The sequence below is a fragment of the Bubalus bubalis genome, chromosome 11 (assembly GCF_019923935.1).
Source record: "Bubalus bubalis isolate 160015118507 breed Murrah chromosome 11, NDDB_SH_1, whole genome shotgun sequence".
In the NCBI taxonomy this organism is placed as follows: domain Eukaryota; kingdom Metazoa; phylum Chordata; class Mammalia; order Artiodactyla; family Bovidae; genus Bubalus; species Bubalus bubalis.
In genome coordinates this window covers 56,950,625-56,969,135 of record NC_059167.1, presented here as the reverse complement: position 1 = coordinate 56,969,135, position 18,511 = coordinate 56,950,625, and the positions used below count along the sequence as shown (strand labels likewise).

The window sequence follows — 18,511 nt, the reverse complement described above, 5'->3', positions numbered from 1 at the left end:
ACCACAAAGGTTAGGAATTGTCAGGACAAAATCTCAATTAAAAAATTGTTTTCACACCATCTACCTCTTCTATCCTAACCATTTATCCAGTGAGCAGCATAGGAAAGATCCATCTTTTTCTGGGGAGAGCTTCATTTAATAATCTGTCTTACTAGGGCCTGTGTATCAGACATAGAATCAAGCTATCAGTCTGTTGTTGAAACTGACTAGTTCAAAAAGCTGAACAGAAAAGGTCAGTAGCGATAGGACATCCACAAGAAGAGTTCAAGAGCCCATCTGTTATAAGAGTGGATGAGAGGGATCATGTGCCCTAAAGTATGCCCTCCTCCAGCTTTCAGGTTTCAGGAAGAATAGAAGTTAAGAATGTAATCAGTTTCTATGTCAGAAATAGCCAATCAGCAGCTCAAGTTAGATGACTATCAAAAGAACAAGCCCTTTCCCAGGAGCATATGTAAGAATCCTGGACAGTCCAACTAGAATCCATGATGTTTTTGGTTTATGGCTACACCAACTAAATCTTCAACAGTCCCAACATTTGATTTTTGTTCGTTGGTCTGGTACCTACTTTTAGTTGAACACAGCTCATGTTAAGTTGAAACAGCCTATAGTAGAGAGTATCAGGTTTTAACTTGGAGGCTGCTCCAAGCGATTGGAAGCTGTGAATAGAGGCTTCTATAATAAAACTAGCAACTTCTGGGGGTAGCAGTAAAACCTAAATGCTGTAGGATCAGACAGCTGCATTTTAAGTCTAAGTGACTAAGGTCTTTTTGCCTTCTTAAAGTATAGATTTGATGTACTTACTCAAAAATACTCATTGCAGGCTAGAAAATCATCAGACTCTAAGGGTCAGACATCTGATTTTACAGGAACTAATTGGCACCTAACAACTGCTTTTTAAAACTCTCAATGTATATTTCTGTGTGGAGATTGCCAGTCTTTATTTTGTTTCTCTTTGTTCTCGTGGTTCTGATAGGCAAGTATCATAACAAAAAATCGTTAGTTATAGAGCCTTGTTTTGTTTCCATTACTCAAAGAATTTAAATTCCAATCTACTCGCCAGGGACAAAAAGCAGGGAAGTTGTGTGCCACTAACATTTTTCCTCTGCAGCTTTCACTTACTAGTTTGATCTCATAGTGTTTATGAAGTTATACCATATAACATTTTACACTATCTTTTATTATACATCCAGATGCAGTAGCCACGAAATGAAGCTGTTTTGTAAAATTTACTTTCCTCTCAGTTGTCAAGTTTACTTAGACCCCTAGCAGTAAGTTTAGGATTTACAAGGTTAATTGGTTGGACTGGGGTACTAGTATAGTGGTGGCAGCTTCTAGGCAAAAGAAAATTGCTGGAGTAGTTTCTTTTCTTCTCTCTCCCCCTCATCCCTTCCTTTCCTCCCATCCCTTCCCTTCCCTCCCATTCCTTCCTTTCTTCTTTATAAATCTTTATTCCACCCTGGGAACTGACTTAAATACCTTATCTCTTCTTGTTTGGAGGAAAGAGCAACATACACTTCTAATATTTTTGGTTTCCCCAAAACTCACCTCAGGGATTTTTGAACTTTTTCTCTTGCCACCTGGAGGAGAGAGCAACTGCAAGCTTATTTTTATTCTTTGGTCCATCCAAAGCGCATGTGTGGGAATGTTTAGGCCCTTTCACTTCCCACCTAGAGAGGAAAACAACATTTTTCTGCTCTTTTCCCCTCACTTAACAAACAGGGCCAAAAGCAGCCAGGGGATCCAGTGACCCAATCCTCCTGTGGTTGACTCTTATTACTTTTGAATTCCATGGGTAACTTTTGTCTTTCACAATAGATAGCCACTCACCTGCTGTTTCATAATGTGTAACCACATAGGCATTAGAGTTTTCTCTTTCCCCAGTTCTCTCTTGTTCCCAAATATGTACTTATATTTTAATGATTTAGAGTTGTTCTAGGTGAAGCTCATGTTGCCACTACTGTGTTGGAGATCCTGAAGATTACTCCTATGTTCAAAGATTTGGTAGAAGGAGTCATAGGACTCCATATATCATTGTATTCATAATGACTGGGGTTTTCTATAACAGGTAGTAAGGATATAAGGATATAAGCCAGATAATAAGGGGAAAAGACACAGGAAGCATCTAGAGGAATACATGTTCAGGCTTCCTTATGTTTTCTCCATGCCACGAAGGGTCACATGGACCACACACTTGTCTCACCAACAAAATACAGCAACATGTGTATGATGTTTTAGGGAAGCCCATTAGAGACTTGGTTCCCAAGATTTTTACTGGAGACTGGTAATGAAGGTACCCTCTGCCTGGCATGTGCTAAAAGTCCAGACTCCCAAAAGGAAAGTTCATGTTCATTGTAAACCACATTGTTTGTTCAAGCATTCTTGTCCTGGTAAGCTGCTTGAATCATTTAGGGAATGTTTTGTAACAGTGTAGGAAACTGTTTACCAGTCGAGTTACCAGGTACTTGCTAAGGGGCCACTGTTATAAGCATGCCTTTTTAAAGAGGGCAGTCTAAAGCCTGCTATATTAACTCTTTTCTGAACAGAAGTATACATAAGAGTAATTAGAAATTTTGTATATAAAGAATTGAAGCTGTCCATTAAAAATTTTCTGGACTTGATGTACTTTCTCAACTTCATAATTAAGATGTAAGTTAAAATTGTTTATTTCAAATAAATACTCAGAGGTTATATTCAGAGGTTATTCTACATGTACTACATGGTAAATATTAAATTTGCCTTAAACTCTTTAAAAAATGATGAAATTGTTTCATTTTTGTGTTATTTTCACTTAAGCTAAAAATAAACTTATGTTCTCATAAATGCTTAATTCTTTATAAACATAATCCTCAGTATTGCTTTATATGGTTAATGGTATATAAAAAAGTTTTTTTGAATACTAGTGAACATTACCACTTGATTTTAGTTTTACATTGTGAAGGAAAACAGAGGTAATGAAGGCACGTGTGTTGGAGTTTCTCGTTGGCCAGTACACGACTTTAACCACCGTACTACCTCGGATATGTGGCTCTATCGGGCCTACAGTGGTAACCTGTATCACAACGGAGAACAGACTCTGACGTTATCCAGCTTTACTCAAGGAGATTTCATTACCTGTGTGTTAGACATGGAAGCCAGGACCATTTCCTTTGGGAAGAATGGAGAGGTACTGAAACTTATTCGGAGACATTGCTTGTTTTGTTTTCTTTTTTAAATTAGTTATCTATTTTATACATAGTATCAGGGGTGTAAATATGTCAATTCCAACCTCCCAATTCTTCCCACCTCTACCCTTTCCTCCTTGGTATCCATACATTTGTTCTCTACATCTGTGTTCCCATTTCTGCTTTGCATCTATACCACTTTTCTAGATTACATATATATGCATTAATGTATGATATCTACTTTTCTCTTTCTGACTTCATTCTTTATGACAGTCTCTAGGTCCATCCATGTCTCTGCAAATAACCTTATTTCATGCTTTTTTATGGCCAAGTAATATTTCACATGTATGTACCACATCTTCTTTATCCATTCTTCTGTTGATGGACATTTAGGTTACTGCCTTGTTCTGGCTATTGCAAATAGTGCTGCAGTGAACATTGGGGTTCATGTGTCTTTTTGTTTGTTTAAAATGTTTACTTTTAATATCATAAGCAGAAAGCATAACAAAGTCATAAATTTGACGGAAAGTAACCCATAGAGGAACCCCCATAACACTGAGTATATGCCTGATAGTGGGATTGCTGGGTCATACAGTAGTTCTAGGTTTGGTTTTTCAAGGAACCTCCATGCTGTTCTCTATAGTGGCTGTATCAATTTATATTCACACTAGCCGTGTATGAGGTTCCCTTTTCTCTATACCCTCTCCCGCACTTTTTTTTTCTCCAGGGTCTCAGCTTTCTCATGTATTCTGTTTTCTTATTTTTAATTGGAGGATAATTGCTTTACAGTGTTGTGTTGGTTTTTGCCAGATAGCAACATGAATCAGCCGTAAGTATACATATGTCCCCTTTCTCTTGAACCTGCCTCCCATCTTCCACCCCGTCCTGTCCCTCAGGTCCCAGGATTTGTTGTTTGTAGATTTTTGATGATGGCCATTCTGACCAGTGCGAGGTGATCCCTTGTTGTAGTTTTCATTTGTCTTTCTTTAATAGTTTAGTGATGTTGGGCATCTTTTCATGTATTTGTTGGCTATCTGGATGTCTTCTTTGGAAAAATGCCTATTTAGGTCTTCTGCCCATTTTTTTCCTGAACTCTTTTTTGTTTTTTTAATTTTTACACCGTTGTGTTGGTTTCTAACATACAATGTGAATAAGCCATAATTATACATACATCCCCTCCCTCCCCTCTCCCCATCCCATCCCTCCAGGTCATCACAGAATGCCAGATTGCTTCTGCCCATTTTTTGATTTTTTTTTTTTTAATACTGAGCTGTATGCCCTGTTTGTATACTTTGGAGATTAATCCTTTGTCAGTTGCTTCATTTGCAAATATTTTCTCCCCTTCTGAGGGCTGTCTTTTTGTCTTGTTCATGGTTTCCTTTACTGTGGAAAAACTTTTAAGTTTAATTAGGTCCCATTTGTTTATTTTATTTTCATTAATCTAGGAATTGGACTAAAAAAGATCTTGCTGTGATTTATGTCATGGAGTTTTTCTTTTTACTTATCCTTGACTCAGTTAGTGCTAGCTATTCAGTTTACAGATTATTTGCTCTTCTCTGCTTTTTCTCTAGTCCTTTTGGTTCTTATGATATTTATCAGCACCAAAAAATAAAAAGAAAAAGACAATAGTAAAATCCCAATAAGACAGTTGTAACAGAGGAACAAATTAAGATCATTTATTATATGTGGAATTTCCATATATAATATAAATTGAATATAGTGTGAATATAAATTGATACAGCCACTATAGAGAACAGCACGGAGGTTCCTTGAAAAACCACATATAGCAAGGATAACTGAGATTTGAATCTAGTAACTTACTGTGTCTCGTAAGAGCTTTGAATCTTAATATGTATTGGATATTATCAATTTTAAAACATAGTTTTGTTTCCTTTTTTTCCCATCACCTGTGCCACACTATAGGAACCCAAATTAGCTTTTGAAGATGTGGATGCAGCGGAGTTGTACCCATGCGTAATGTTCTATAGTAGCAACCCAGGGGAAAAGGTAATGAAACCTCAGACCTTCATAATTAAGCATGAAGAATATTTGCTATTTTTTATTAATATTTGTTAACATGATACAGAGTTTATAGGTACAAGAAGCTATTTCTACCATTAGAAGTACCTTCTCAGGTAAATTTAGTCTTCCAGAAGAAGGTTAGATTATTTTTTTTAATTACCGTTACTCTTTTTTAAGGGACTATTTTGATATTCTGATAATTTGAATATAGTGAGTCAACTTTGAAACATATGTGGGATTACAGGAATTACAGGAAATAGTTTACGGATAATCTGGTTCATTAGCAGTTGTGCCTATGAGAGAGGAATCTAAAAATAACCTCAGTGTAGTCAGATACTATTCTGTGAAAAATGGAAGTTTCAGTTATGATGGGGAAGCTGCTTTTCATTCATTCCTCTGAGGGTTTTCAGACCCTGTAGATGGTGTAAATTTGAACCCTAAGTCCTCAGAACAGTATTAAAGTGATACCCTCTCACTAAAACTTTTTTTCCTCCTAATCTAAAACCCACACAGAGAGAAACTTCTTTGTGGTCTCGCTGGGAGGATTGATTTGCTTTCTACCCCATCCTTTTACATGAGGATGTAGTATAGCCTAGGTCTGGTCTCCAGAATTTCTAGTTATTTTTTAGTAGGAAGATGTCAAGCTGTCTCACATATCGTACATCTGTGATGAAAATGCTAGATTTGGTAAATTCTAACCATGAAAGTATAATTTATTCTGGCCTTTTAAATATATTTAAAAAAATTTTCAAGGAGGTATAATTTCAAGCTAGCTACTCATGAGATAGTGGAACTGCTTCTTGAACCAGCTGGCCAACAAAACTGAATTGGACATGAATAAACAGGCACCCCAGTACTTCCTTTTTATCCCTTTCCCTGGTGATATTCTTGCAGCCCAGAGCAGGTTCTTAGTACGTTCTGGTTAGAATGATGGCCTATTGCTCCGTAACATCTGTGAAACTTGAAGGAATTAATTTAACCTTAGGTAGGTTTTATATCAATCAGTTTATTCTACCCAGAAGTGTTGACTAGGTATTAATTCTGTATTAATTAAGTTCTGACTTCAGAATCTGATAGAAACAATACTAATAATAGTTAATATTTTTTTAATATTTACTGTGTGTCTGGCACACAGCAAAGTGCTGATAAGCATTTTATGTGCATAGTCTAATCTTTAATGTAGTAAGAGATAGATAGAGGTATTAGTGTCAGGTTTTTTTTCCAGATGAAAAAGCTGAGGTTTAGAGAGATTAAATAATTTCTGAAGATTATACAGAGTTAAGATTTGAACCCAGGTCTTTCTCGTCTTTTAACCTCTATGTCTTATTTGAAATGTGTGACCAATTTTATAATCTTGTGAGTTTATCTTTGTGCCTCTGAAACAATATAAGATGGTCCCAGGACTCATTATTATTCTGGAGTCTTAAGGATTAGAGTGAAGTCAAGACTTTTAGAGTGGGGACTAAGGCTTCCCTGATAGCTCAGACGGTAAAGAATCCGCCTGCAGTGTGGGAGACCTGGGTTCGATCCCTGGGTTGGGAAGATCCTCTGGAGGAAGGCATGGCAACCCACTCCAGTATTCTTGCCTGAAGAATCCCCACAGACAGAGGAGCTACAGTCCATGGGGTCACAAAGAGTTGGACACGCCTGAGCGAATAAGCACAGCACAGCAAATTGAATCACATACACCTTGGTCTGTACCTATCTTTTGAGTGACCACAACAGCACTCCTACTCACAGGCTGCAGAAGGTTTAAATGACAGGGTAACTTCTTTCTCAGGACCATACTGCTCCTGACTTTAGTAGAGCTGTAGTACTTGCTCATTTCTTATTGAGGGCCAACAGTACAATACACATATATCAGGAGACCAAATACTAGTTCCACATTGGATTACATGTGCTAGATTTATAGTTTTGTGATTTATAGAATTAATAGTTTAGGATAACTATTAATAATCATACATTTGCCACCCTCTTTTCTTTTATAGGTGAAAATTTGTGATATGCAGATGCGTGGCACACCACGAGACCTCCTTCCAGGAGATCCTATTTGTAGTCCAGTAGCTGCAGTGCTAGCAGAGGCCACTATTCAGCTTATTCGTATCCTTCATCGAACAGACCGTTGGACTTACTGCATTAACAAAAAAATGATGGAAAGGCTACACAAAATTAAGATATGTATTAAAGAATCAGGTCAGAAGCTAAAGAAAAGCCGCTCGGTTCAAAGCCGAGAGGAAAATGAAATGAGAGAAGAAAAGGAAAACAAAGAGGAAGAGAAAGGTAAACACAGTAGGCATGGCCTTGCTGACCTGTCAGAACCGCAGCTGAGGACCCTTTGCCTAGAGGTGTGGCCTGTGCTGGCAGTGATAGGAGGAGTTGATGCTGGTCTTAGAGTTGGAGGTCGGTGTGTTCACAAGCAAACCGGGCGCCATGCCACGCTGCTGGGAGTGGTCAAAGAGGGCAGCTCGTCTGCCAAAGTCCAATGGGATGAAGCAGAAATTACCATCAGGTATGATTTGTTGAGTTACACTGTTAGCAAATGAATATTTATTGGTGAAATGTGCTATTGCCTATGGACAGTGAGTAATTATGTATTTTAGGTGAGCTGCCAATTAACTTTTTAAAATAACATTTTTCGTACATCTGGGTATGAGTACTATTGATTTCCTAAAGGGGTATTCCAAACTTGTGTTCCTTGGAATACTAGTAGTTTGTAAAATATATAGTTTTTACTTTGTTTTGTGAAAAAAAAATGGTAACCTCAGTAGTTTAGATTAAGTAGGATCCTTCTGTCTGTTTTTCATTTAACTTCCTGCTTTTTAATCATTTCCATTACACATTGGGACAGAAAAAAAGCCAGACAGCAGATCTCTTAGTTCCATTTTATATAGGAAGCCTTTGAATGTAGGATGGTAACATTTCAGTGACTAAAATTAGGTTTTGTATTATCTGTTGTTTTTAAATATTCTTTTTTTTAAAGCATATATTTCTATACCTTCAGTGTGCAACATTTTTGATAGGTATGAAAATTATGTTTATTTGGCACAAATTGTGTGCTTAAAAGCAGTTAGATGTGTTTGGAATCAGGTAGAATTTGTGTGAAATAGAAACTTCATATGTTTAAAAGGAAGTATGTTAAGTATTTGAGTCAATAAGGGGACTTACTTAACTAATGACGACGTAATTGTATCATTTGAAAACATGGATTTATTGATGATGATATGTAACTGTTCATTGTACTGCTTAAAGTGATTCCTTTATTAATATGACATGGGACAATATCAAAAACAATGGTTCTTCAGTATTTTTTGGAGGTGGTAGTGTTATATAATGTAATGATAGCTATGGACCCTCTCAGCTGAAAAATAACACGTGAGTTTACACACAATTTCAGGAATTAATGGACTCCAGGCTAAGAAAACAATGAAAATTTTACTTGTGAAAGTATCTACCTTTTCTTTAGTTCTTTGTTTTGTTTTGGAAAGGATTTATGATGCCTTGCTGCTGCTAAGTCACTTCAGTCATGTCCAACTCTGTGTGACCCCATAGACAGCAGCCCACCAGGCTCCGCCGTCCCTGGGGTTCTCCAGGCAAGAACACTGGAGTGGGTTGCCATTTCCTTCTCCAATGCATGAAAGTGAAAAGTGAAAGTGAAGTCGCTCAGTCGTGTCCGACTCTTAGCGATCCCATGGACTGCAGCCTACCAGGCTCCTCCATCCATGGGATTTTCCAGGCAAGAGTACTGGAGTGGGGTGCCATTGCCTTACTAAGATGCAAACAATAAAGCAAAATGATTAAATTAAAACAAATATTAATAAGAAAAATGACCCAAAGAGAAAATAAGAGTAGGTTAAGCTGGAACCAAAATTTAGATTATTAGAACAAACGTATGCCACCAAACATTGTATACTTGCTAAAGCTTTCTATTCCAGTTCTTTATTAATGGTTATAGCATGTTGAAACTTTTGGAAATTCTTGCTGGATATTAGGAAATATGTAGTCATCTTTTTGCTTAAACTAAATTGAAAGCAATTATTGAAGACTACAAGGTCATTTTTCTGAATGAAACAAAGTCTTAATCTGGAATAGGTTTTAAATGGCCATTACCCATATAATAAGCTAGATTTATTGTACAAACTTTCTGAACAGCTTACATTAGGGATTGGCAAACCACACCTGGCCCAGCTCCTGTTAAATTTAAATAGCCACAAGCGTTCATTCAGGTATATCAGTGACTGCTTTCACACAATGATGTCAGGGTTGAAAAGTTGCAGCAGAGACTATGTGGCCTTCAAGTCCTAAAATATTTACTATTTGGCTCTTTATAGAAATTTTGCTAGTCCCTGACTTAGGTCATATAATAATGAATATTCATATTTGAAGGCACAGGAACATCTCATTGCTTTTGAGTTTAACATCACATCTCCCCATTTTTCTCATAATGGATTCATGTTTCTGTTTGTAATGAGTTCTCTAGTTTGTGTAGTTTATTCTCTGTTTTGATACATCTTATTTTGTCTACATTATTTTCTATACCTTCCTCTCGTCTATCCCTCACTTGCTTCTTCCTGTGTCATTCTGATCTTTATTAAAGCTTCCCAACTTTTTGGTCGCCTAGTGATACTCCATTGTATAATCTGGAACCCTGTGAACCACTTCCTTTTGACGTGGCACGATTTCGAGGCCTGACAGCTTCTGTGTTGCTGGACCTCACATATCTGACTGGCATTCATGAAGACATGGGCAAACAGAGCACGAAGCGACATGAAAAGAAACACCGACATGAATCTGAGGAGAAAGGGGATGTTGAACAGAAAATTGAGAGTGAATCTGCTTTGGACACACGAACGGGCTTAACATCTGATGATGTTAAGGGTACCACAAGCTTCAAATCAGAAAACGAAATAGCTTCATTTTCTTTAGATTCAGCAGTGCCAGGTGTGGAATCCCAACATCAGATAACAGAAGGAAAAAGAAAAAATCATGAACACATGTCCAAAAACCATGACATAGCCCAGTCAGAAATCAGAGCAGTCCAGCTGTCCTATCTCTACCTCGGTGCTATGAAGTCACTCAGTGCTCTTCTTGGCTGTAGTAAATATGCTGAACTGTTGCTGATACCAAAAGTTCTGGCTGAAAATGGCCACAACTCAGACTGTGCAAGCTCTCCAGTTGTTCATGAAGACGTGGAGATGCGTGCAGCCCTTCAGTTTTTGATGCGCCACATGGTGAAGCGAGCGGTCATGCGGTCACCCATAAAGAGAGCACTGGGATTAGCAGATCTGGAACGAGCTCAAGCCATGATCTATAAATTAGTGGTCCATGGGCTTTTGGAAGACCAATTTGGGGGAAAAATTAAGCAAGGTAAGTTATCTGATTTTCAAAAAATTTTTGCTTTGTGCTGCTGAAGTTACTCATAATTGTCAGAAGTGATATATTCTGTAAGTGATTTATAAATTTTTTTGGCCAAAAAGTTTTCAGAGTGTTTTTTCCTTTGCAAGGCAGACAGTTCCTTTCTGTTTCTTTATATTAATAACCATCTGTCTACAGGCATACCTCTTTTTATTGCACTCTGCAGATACTGCATTTTTTACACATTGAAGATTTGTGGCAACTCCGGGTTAGGCAAGTCTTTCAGTGCCATTTTCCACAGCATTTGCTTGCTTTGTGTCTCTGTCACATTTTGGTAATTTTCACAGCATTTCAGACTTTTTCATCATTACTGTATTTCTTATGGTGATCTGTGATCAGTGATCTTTAATGTTGCTACTGTGATTTGCTGAAGGCTTAGATGATGGTTAGCATTTTTTAACAATGAAGTATTTTTTAGTTAAGTTATATACATTGGTTTTGATTTTTAGACATAATGTTGTTGCACACTCAATAGACTATTGTGTAAACATAATTTTTTCTGCACTGGGAAATCAAAAAGTCACTTTATTGCAGTGAAATCTCCGAGGTGTGCCTATACCTATAATTTTTTATTTTTAACTTATGGAAGTATTGAAACTTAATAATTATTACATTTTGTAAAACTGAAATTTAACTCATGCCGCAAAAGGTACTCATGTATTTATTGATCTGATTCAATATATATATATATATAATTCTGATAACTTTCAGAGATATTTTAAAGGACTTTCTAAAATTTCTACTTTCATAGGCTGTATATTGTGTGTAAAAATCCTTGTTTATCTTTTATCCTCACCTTTGGGGATAACAAGAGTTCTGAGAATAAAAATGAAATTCATTCAGTAAATATTTATTGAGTACCTACAGTGTGCTAGGTACCCTTCTGAATTTTGGGGAGTCAACAGTGAACAAAACAAAGTCACCTACCTTCATGGTGCTTCCTTTTTTTCCCCTTCCTTCCCTCCCACTTCCTCTGCTTTTTCATTTTCCCTTATTCCCCTTCTTCCTTCTTTAGCATAGATAGTAAATAGGCAGAGAGATGTGTATGGTGCATATAAACAGAAGTTGTTATGATCATGATTATGAAAAGTAGCTGGTCACTTCACAAACCAAAGAGAATTAGCTAGCTATTTGTAACAGCTGCTATCTTGATTATGTTTATTTGTAAGTTTCCTTACCAGATAAGAAAAAATTGCAAATGCTTTGACATTTTAACATATGGGGGAAAAAAAAAAACAACAACGCTTAAGAGTAGTTTATTTTGTGAGCCATTGTCCTTTTTTTAGAACTTGGGAGTTTCTGTCTAGGTTTTTATTCTTGTATTTACATATCTTCTTCTTTGTTGTTTGAAGACTAAAGATAGACATCAAAATCAAACTGCTAAGGAAATAGTTTTAATGATCCTTAGAGAACCTCTGGTTAAATCTTGCAAGAATAAGTGAAAGAGTACCTTCTCTCAAGTAGGAAATGAGTAATTACAAGAGCTTGTTACGTTATTGTCTGTAGAGGCTATAAGCAGTTCAGTTCAGTTGCTTAGTTGTGTCTGACTCTTTGTGACCCCGTGGACTGCAGCATGCCAGGCCTCCCTGTCCATCACCAACTCCCAGAGCTTGCTCAAACTCATGTCCATTGAGTTGGTGATGCCATCCAACCATCTCATCCTCTGTTGTCCCCTTCTTCTGCCTTCAATCTTTGCCAGCATCAGGATCTTTTCCAATGAGTCAGTTCTTTGCATCAGGTGACCAAAGTTTTGGAGCTTCAGCTTCAGCATCAGTGCTTGTAATGACTGCTCAGGACTGATTTCCTTTAGGATGAACTGGTTGGATCTCCTTGCAGTCCATGAGACTCTCAAGAGTCTTCTCCAACACCACAGTTCAAAAGCATCAATTCTTCGGTGCTCAGCTTTCTTTATAGTCCAACTCTCACATCCCTACAGGACTACTGGCCATAGTTTTGACTAGACAGACCTTTTTCTGCAAAGTAATGTCAGCAAAGAGGCTATAATAACGAGACAGTAATGAATGTATGTTCAGTCGTGTCTTTGTGGCACCATGGACTATTGCCCATCAGGCTCCTCTGTCCATGCAGTTTTCCAGGCACGAATACTGGAGTGTGTTGCCACTTCCTACTCCAGGGGATCTTCCTGACCCAGGGATCAAACCTGGGTCTCTTGCATCTTCTGCATTGACAGGTGGATTCTTTACCACTGAGCTACCTGGAAATCCCCACAATAGTGAATATAAGGATGTATATATAGAAGAACATTTTTTTCTGTAAATCCTTCACAGAAATTGATACTTATGAAATATACTTAGAAACTTTCCAAATTAAAAGTTTCCCATTTCCACATCGCTTAAAAAAAAAAATCCTTACTACTGTCTAACTATAACCTTGGTTTATAGAGATTGATCAACAAGCTGAGGAAAGTGACCAAGCCCAACAGGCACAGACCCCAGTTACCACCAGCCCATCAGCCTCAAGTACAACTTCCTTTATGAGCAGCTCACTGGAGGACACCACAACTGCCACGACTCCAGTCACTGACACAGAAACGGTGCCTGCGTCTGAATCCCCAGGGGTGATGCCCCTTAGTCTTCTCAGGTAGGGAAGTTGACCTTTAATGTCTGCTGTATTGATGCCTGTGATTCTAAACACATGATTGTTTTCTTATGAAGAATGTGCCCAACTAGGGCAAGGCATTCTAGAGCTAGAGGGAACCTGAGATCATATAGTCAAATTCATTTTACTGAGGTTGGAAATGCCCCCGCAGAAGTTTAGTAACTTGCTTGAAGTCTCACAGCCAGTTAGTGGTGGTCCCAGATCTAATCAACAGTGCCACTGAGAATCAGGTACTGTAGTACTCTATCTCCTTATAATGTGGTTTTTTTTTTTTTTTTGGCTAGGCTTTTGAATATTTTTTTCCTTTAAAAGTATATACTGTGTTTTGAATATTAGAGTCTCAAGAAAGAGCTTAACTCCAGGAAAATAATTTTCTTTTCTCAGGTATTTTCCTTTTAAGCATAATTCTTTAAGTGTACTTTTATTCTTTCTGAAAAGATCAACCAAATCTGCTCTTCACATGAAAGAGCATGTCTTATGATGCTATTTTGTGGACTTGTAAATTCCAAAGAATGTTTGTTTCTTTTTTGCTTCAGTTTGCCAGAGGTTTAGACAAAATGAAAACCTTTGTGTTTTGTTTTTTTTTTTTTTTTTCTTTTTCTTTTCCAAATGAAAACCTTTAAGTGAAAATTCTTGGAGAGAGACTGTTTTGTGACCTCTTTTAACTAGGGCTTAAATGAAATTAAGGGCAGCAGAATGATTATTTTCCCTTTTTCTTATTTCTTTCTCCCCTTCCCTTAATTGACAGCTCATTATTTCCAGTGTGTAGACTGACATCTTAAGAGAGTAGGAGAGTGGTTGTTATTGTAATGATGGTAAAATTTTGTTGTACTCAAGAGCCATCTGGGAAGCTTTCTAAAGCTCTGGGGCCCTATCTCCCAGCAAGTCACATTCAGTAGGTCCAGTGTGGTGCCTAGTTTGCGTTTGAATTAAGTCTCCATGATTCTGATGCAGTGAGCTTCAGCTCACAGAATAAGAATTATTATTCTCGTTTTAGGCAGAAGGAGTGCTAATCCTAGTAGCTATATCAGTGGCCAGTCCCCACACATTGGCTATCTCTTAGTCTCTCTTAAGTAACACAGCTCCAGGAGTTACTTCTATTTGAGAAAGGAGGAAAAGAAGAGTGATAGGATATTTTAATATGTGTTTTAATCCTTCTGGCAGTTACAGAATTCAAGGCATCAACAGAGGATCAGTAGCACTGTAACTCTTTGTTGCCCTGAAACTCCATAGGCATGGAATTCCATGGTAAAATAATGCTCCCTTGCCCCCAGAGGCGTTCACCAGGCCTGTGGCTCCTTCTTTCGTTTTAGTCTGCATTTACCTCATATTGGCTGGGACTGTGTTAGTAGAGTTGCAGTTGTCTCGCCTGGCTCACCATCATTTAACATGAGAAAAATCAGAGAACAACTGCCCTCATCATATCACAGTTACTTGACTGGGTTGACAGTGCTTTTTTGGTGCTTAAAAAGTTGTCAGTAGTTCTGTTCGGCAAATCTAAAGAGCAGTCAGTCAGTGAGGATCTTCCTGGACTTTATTCTTTAGCTAGTGTCTGCCTTCTTAGCCTGAGAGGGGTTACTTCTCCTGTACTTTTACCCCTCTACACTCCTGACATTCATAGTACTGTTTCTCATTTGTGTTATGTGACTAGGCACTTATCTTTTGTTTCCATAACTTACCTATAAACTATTACTTTGAATCCATGTGACTACTTTCATGGCTACTAGTAAATGTATATATCTGAAGTAACTGTAAGTTATCTATCTTTATTGTCTAACTACAATATGCCTACCAAAATACCCCTGTCATCTTGGTATTGTAATTAAAGGAAAGCTCCACGAAGGCAGAGATTTTTTTAAAATCTATTTTGCTGATTTCTGTATTCTCCCTACTTGTCATGTCACTTTCATTTTGCTTGAACAAATGAAAAGGTATTACTACTTTTATAGTAAAAGCATCCTATGAGATAATGATTTTTAAAACTGCAGAGTCTATCTTCCCTCTCCCCAGTTAAACTGTAGCCAACTTGTGTAGTTTTTCCAGGTTGCATATTTCTATAAGGAGATTGTTATGTATATATTATTTTCTAATTGGATTTCTATGCTAACCATTATTGTTTCCTTAAAGGCAAATGTTCTCTAGTTACCCAACTACCACTGTGCTTCCCACACGTCGTGCACAGACTCCTCCAATATCATCATTACCAACCTCTCCTTCTGATGAAGTAGGAAGAAGGCAGAGCTTAACTTCTCCTGATTCCCAGTCAGCAAGGCCAGCCAACCGCACAGGTGCGTGTGCTGTCATGCACTTTGACACCCAGACCTTGGCATTCCATGTGGGTGGGACTTGATTATGTGGGCATTGTGTTTTATCGTCACTAAAACAGTGGTTTTTTAGCTTTTTGTTTTGTATTGGGGTATAGCTGATTAACAATGTTGTGACAGTTTCAGGTGAACAATGAAGGGACTCAGCCACACATATACATGTATCCATTCTCCCCCAAACCCCTCTCCCATCCAGGCTGCCACATAGCATTGAGCAGAGTTCCATGTACTATACAGTAGATCCTTGTTGGTTATCCTATTTTTTTTTAATTTATTTTTTTATTGAAGGATAATTGCTTTACAGAATTTTGTTGTTTTCTGCAAACGTTAACATGAAGCAGCCATAGGTATACATATATCCCCTCCCTTTTTGAAGCCCCCCCCCCCACCCCCACCATCTCCCTCGCCTTCCCACCCCTCTAGGTTGATACAGAGCCCCTGTTTGAGTTTCCTGAGCCACACAGCAAATTCCCATTGGCTCTCTATTTTACATATGGTAATGTAAGTTTCCATGTTACTCTTGCCATACTTCTCACCCTCTCCTCCCTTCTCCCCATGTCCATAAGTCTATTCTCTATGTCTGTTTCTCCATTGCTGCCCTGTGAACAAATTCTTCAGTACCATTTTTCTAGATTCCATATATATGCATCAGAATATGATATTTCTCTTTCTCTTTCTGACTGAGGTCCTACTCTGTAGATCAGCACGTCAAGCACTTAAAGGGGCATGCTGGGTGGGGTCCTACTCTGTAGTTCAGTGCATCAGGCGTTTAATGGGCCAAGCTTTCTGTTGTTCAGCTGCCCATGCTGGCGTGAAGGGGGAAAGAGACTATGGTGATGGCTCCATCCCCTACACGTGACTCAGCAGTATCGCCTTGCTTCCATGGCTGCCCAGCTTTGCTCCACAGGCAATTCCTACCACAATCTCCTCCCTCACCTCCCCTCGATCCGTCTCTCCGCAGTCAATAGCAGCCCTCACCCTGGCATTCCTCCACAATCCCTAAACTCCAGCTCCCACCCTCCACGCCTTCCAGGGGACCTGCATCCCTGTCGTGGTTATGTATGGCTGCGGCAAGGACTGTCTGATTCTCATTCCATTTAGGCTGCCACAGATGAGCTGTTTCACTCTCAGCCTTAGATGTTTCTTCTCTGACTCAGACAATTGCCCCGATGTGGGGATGGGACCCCTGCTTCAGTCTCCCAACCCACTGAGGGCAGGTCCAGTCCTACTAACACTCCTGTTTTCCCCCCTAGTTCCTTCAACCTACTGAGTTTTGCATGGTTCTATATATTCTTTTCAGCTGGTCAGGTACTCCCATCTGTTTTCAGCTGGTGTTCTGCATGCTCTTCTATGTCTAAAGGTATATTCCTGATGTATCTGTGGAGAGAGATGTACTCCATGTCCACCTGCTCCTCTGCCATCTTGTCCTCCAAGTTAGTTATCCTTTTTTTTTTTTTTTTTTAGTTATCCATTTTAAATATAGCAGTGTGTACGTGACATCCCAAACTTTCTAACTTGTCCCTTCCTCTTGGCAACTGTAAGGTCATTTTCTAAGTCTTTGAGTCTCTTTCTGGTAAAACAGTGCTTTTAATTAAAGGGAATCTTCCTCATCAAACTGAGCTGTCTTCTCTGTTTTGAAGCTGTAGATTGAATTATGCCTTTTTTATAGAGAAATTTTGAGTTTTAGTTGCTCAGTCATGTCGACTTTTTGCAGCCCTGTGGACCGTAGCCCACCAGACTCTTCTGTCCATGGTATTCTCAGGCAAGAATCCTGGAGTGGGTAGCCATTCCTTTCTCCAGGGTATCTTTCTGACCCAGGGATTGAACCCAGGGTCACCTGCATTGCAGGCAGATTCTTTACCATATGAGCCACCAGGGAAGCACCCAAAGGTCTTGGGAAATTCCGTGTGTTTTTCCCTTCATATTGTAGTTTTCTAGAAGTTTTTGTGTATTTTTTTTTTTTCCATGTCTGTTTAACATACTCAGTCTTTCCTCTGCCTTATGGAATACATGGAATAACAGTTCTCATTATTAGAACAGTTATGTTCTGTGAACACAGAATTAGCAAAAATGGAACCACTATTCCTGGTGAAAATACAGGGCTAGTTTTTTGCGAGCTTCTGATCACACTCTGTCAACTGATCAAAATAAATCTTATTTTATGTGTGTTTCAATTTAAAGACACCATATTTAATATAATGTATTATTGATTCATTAGCATTGAACTCATGGCTAGGAGCACTATTAACTCATGCCTTTGTGAAGCTTAACATATATTTTCTCCGTAAGGCACATTGTAGCCTTCTTGCACTTAGGAACACCAGACAGCATTTCAATGCTACACTTGGAGGCTATTTTAAACAATGAAATCACCAACAAAAAGCACAAAACATGCAAAAAAAAAGTACACTAAATGACATGAAAAGGATACTTGTTATAGTCTGAAAACTGAAACAAGAATACACAGCATCACCTTGTTTGACCTTAGCTGGAAATAAATGCATCAGGAGACTGAATCTTTTGGTCATCCTGTGCATGTGAATGACTCTGAAAGTGCCATGAGTATTGATTTTGGAGTTATAAATCAATTTTAATGAGTAAATTATTGGCAGATATGGAATCTACAAATGAGAGTCAACTGTATTTATGGTATCTGTTTTAATATCTTGTACTTAATTTATCAATTCTCTCATTTATAGGTCTGTTTCTAGTAACTAATTTATCTCTTCATTTTGAATTGTACTTTCTTGATTCTTTGCATGTTTGGTAACTTTTTATTGGATACCAGACATTGTGAATTTTACCTAGTTGAGTGCTGGATATTCTGTACTTTTGTAATTGTACTTTAACTTTGTTCTAGAATACAGTTAAGTAACTTGAAAACAACTGGATTCTTTCAAGACTTCCTTTTAAGCTTTGTTAGGTGGGACCAGGACAACCTTCAGTTTGTTTAGTATTCTATCCAGTGCTTTA

The 18,511-nt window shown here is 38.2% G+C and overlaps 1 protein-coding gene across 18 annotated transcripts in view; it reads left to right on the top strand.

Moving 5' to 3' along the window:
- HERC1 (HECT and RLD domain containing E3 ubiquitin protein ligase family member 1) overlaps positions 1–18,511 on the top strand; it is a 237,851-nt gene that overhangs the window by 159,322 nt on the left and 60,018 nt on the right. For 16 of the 18 annotated variants that reach the window (XM_044925089.2, XM_044925090.2, XM_044925098.2 and 13 more), the window contains 6 exons: positions 2,924–3,163; positions 5,085–5,168; positions 7,172–7,692; positions 9,778–10,547; positions 12,998–13,196; positions 15,342–15,502. In XM_044925089.2, coding sequence (XP_044781024.2) covers positions 2,924–3,163; positions 5,085–5,168; positions 7,172–7,692; positions 9,778–10,547; positions 12,998–13,196; positions 15,342–15,502 — 1,975 coding nt within the window. The remainder of the gene's footprint in view (positions 1–2,923; positions 3,164–5,084; positions 5,169–7,171; positions 7,693–9,777; positions 10,548–12,997; positions 13,197–15,341; positions 15,503–18,511) is intronic. The other 2 variants (XM_044925100.2, XM_044925094.2) reach the window with 1 other exon arrangement.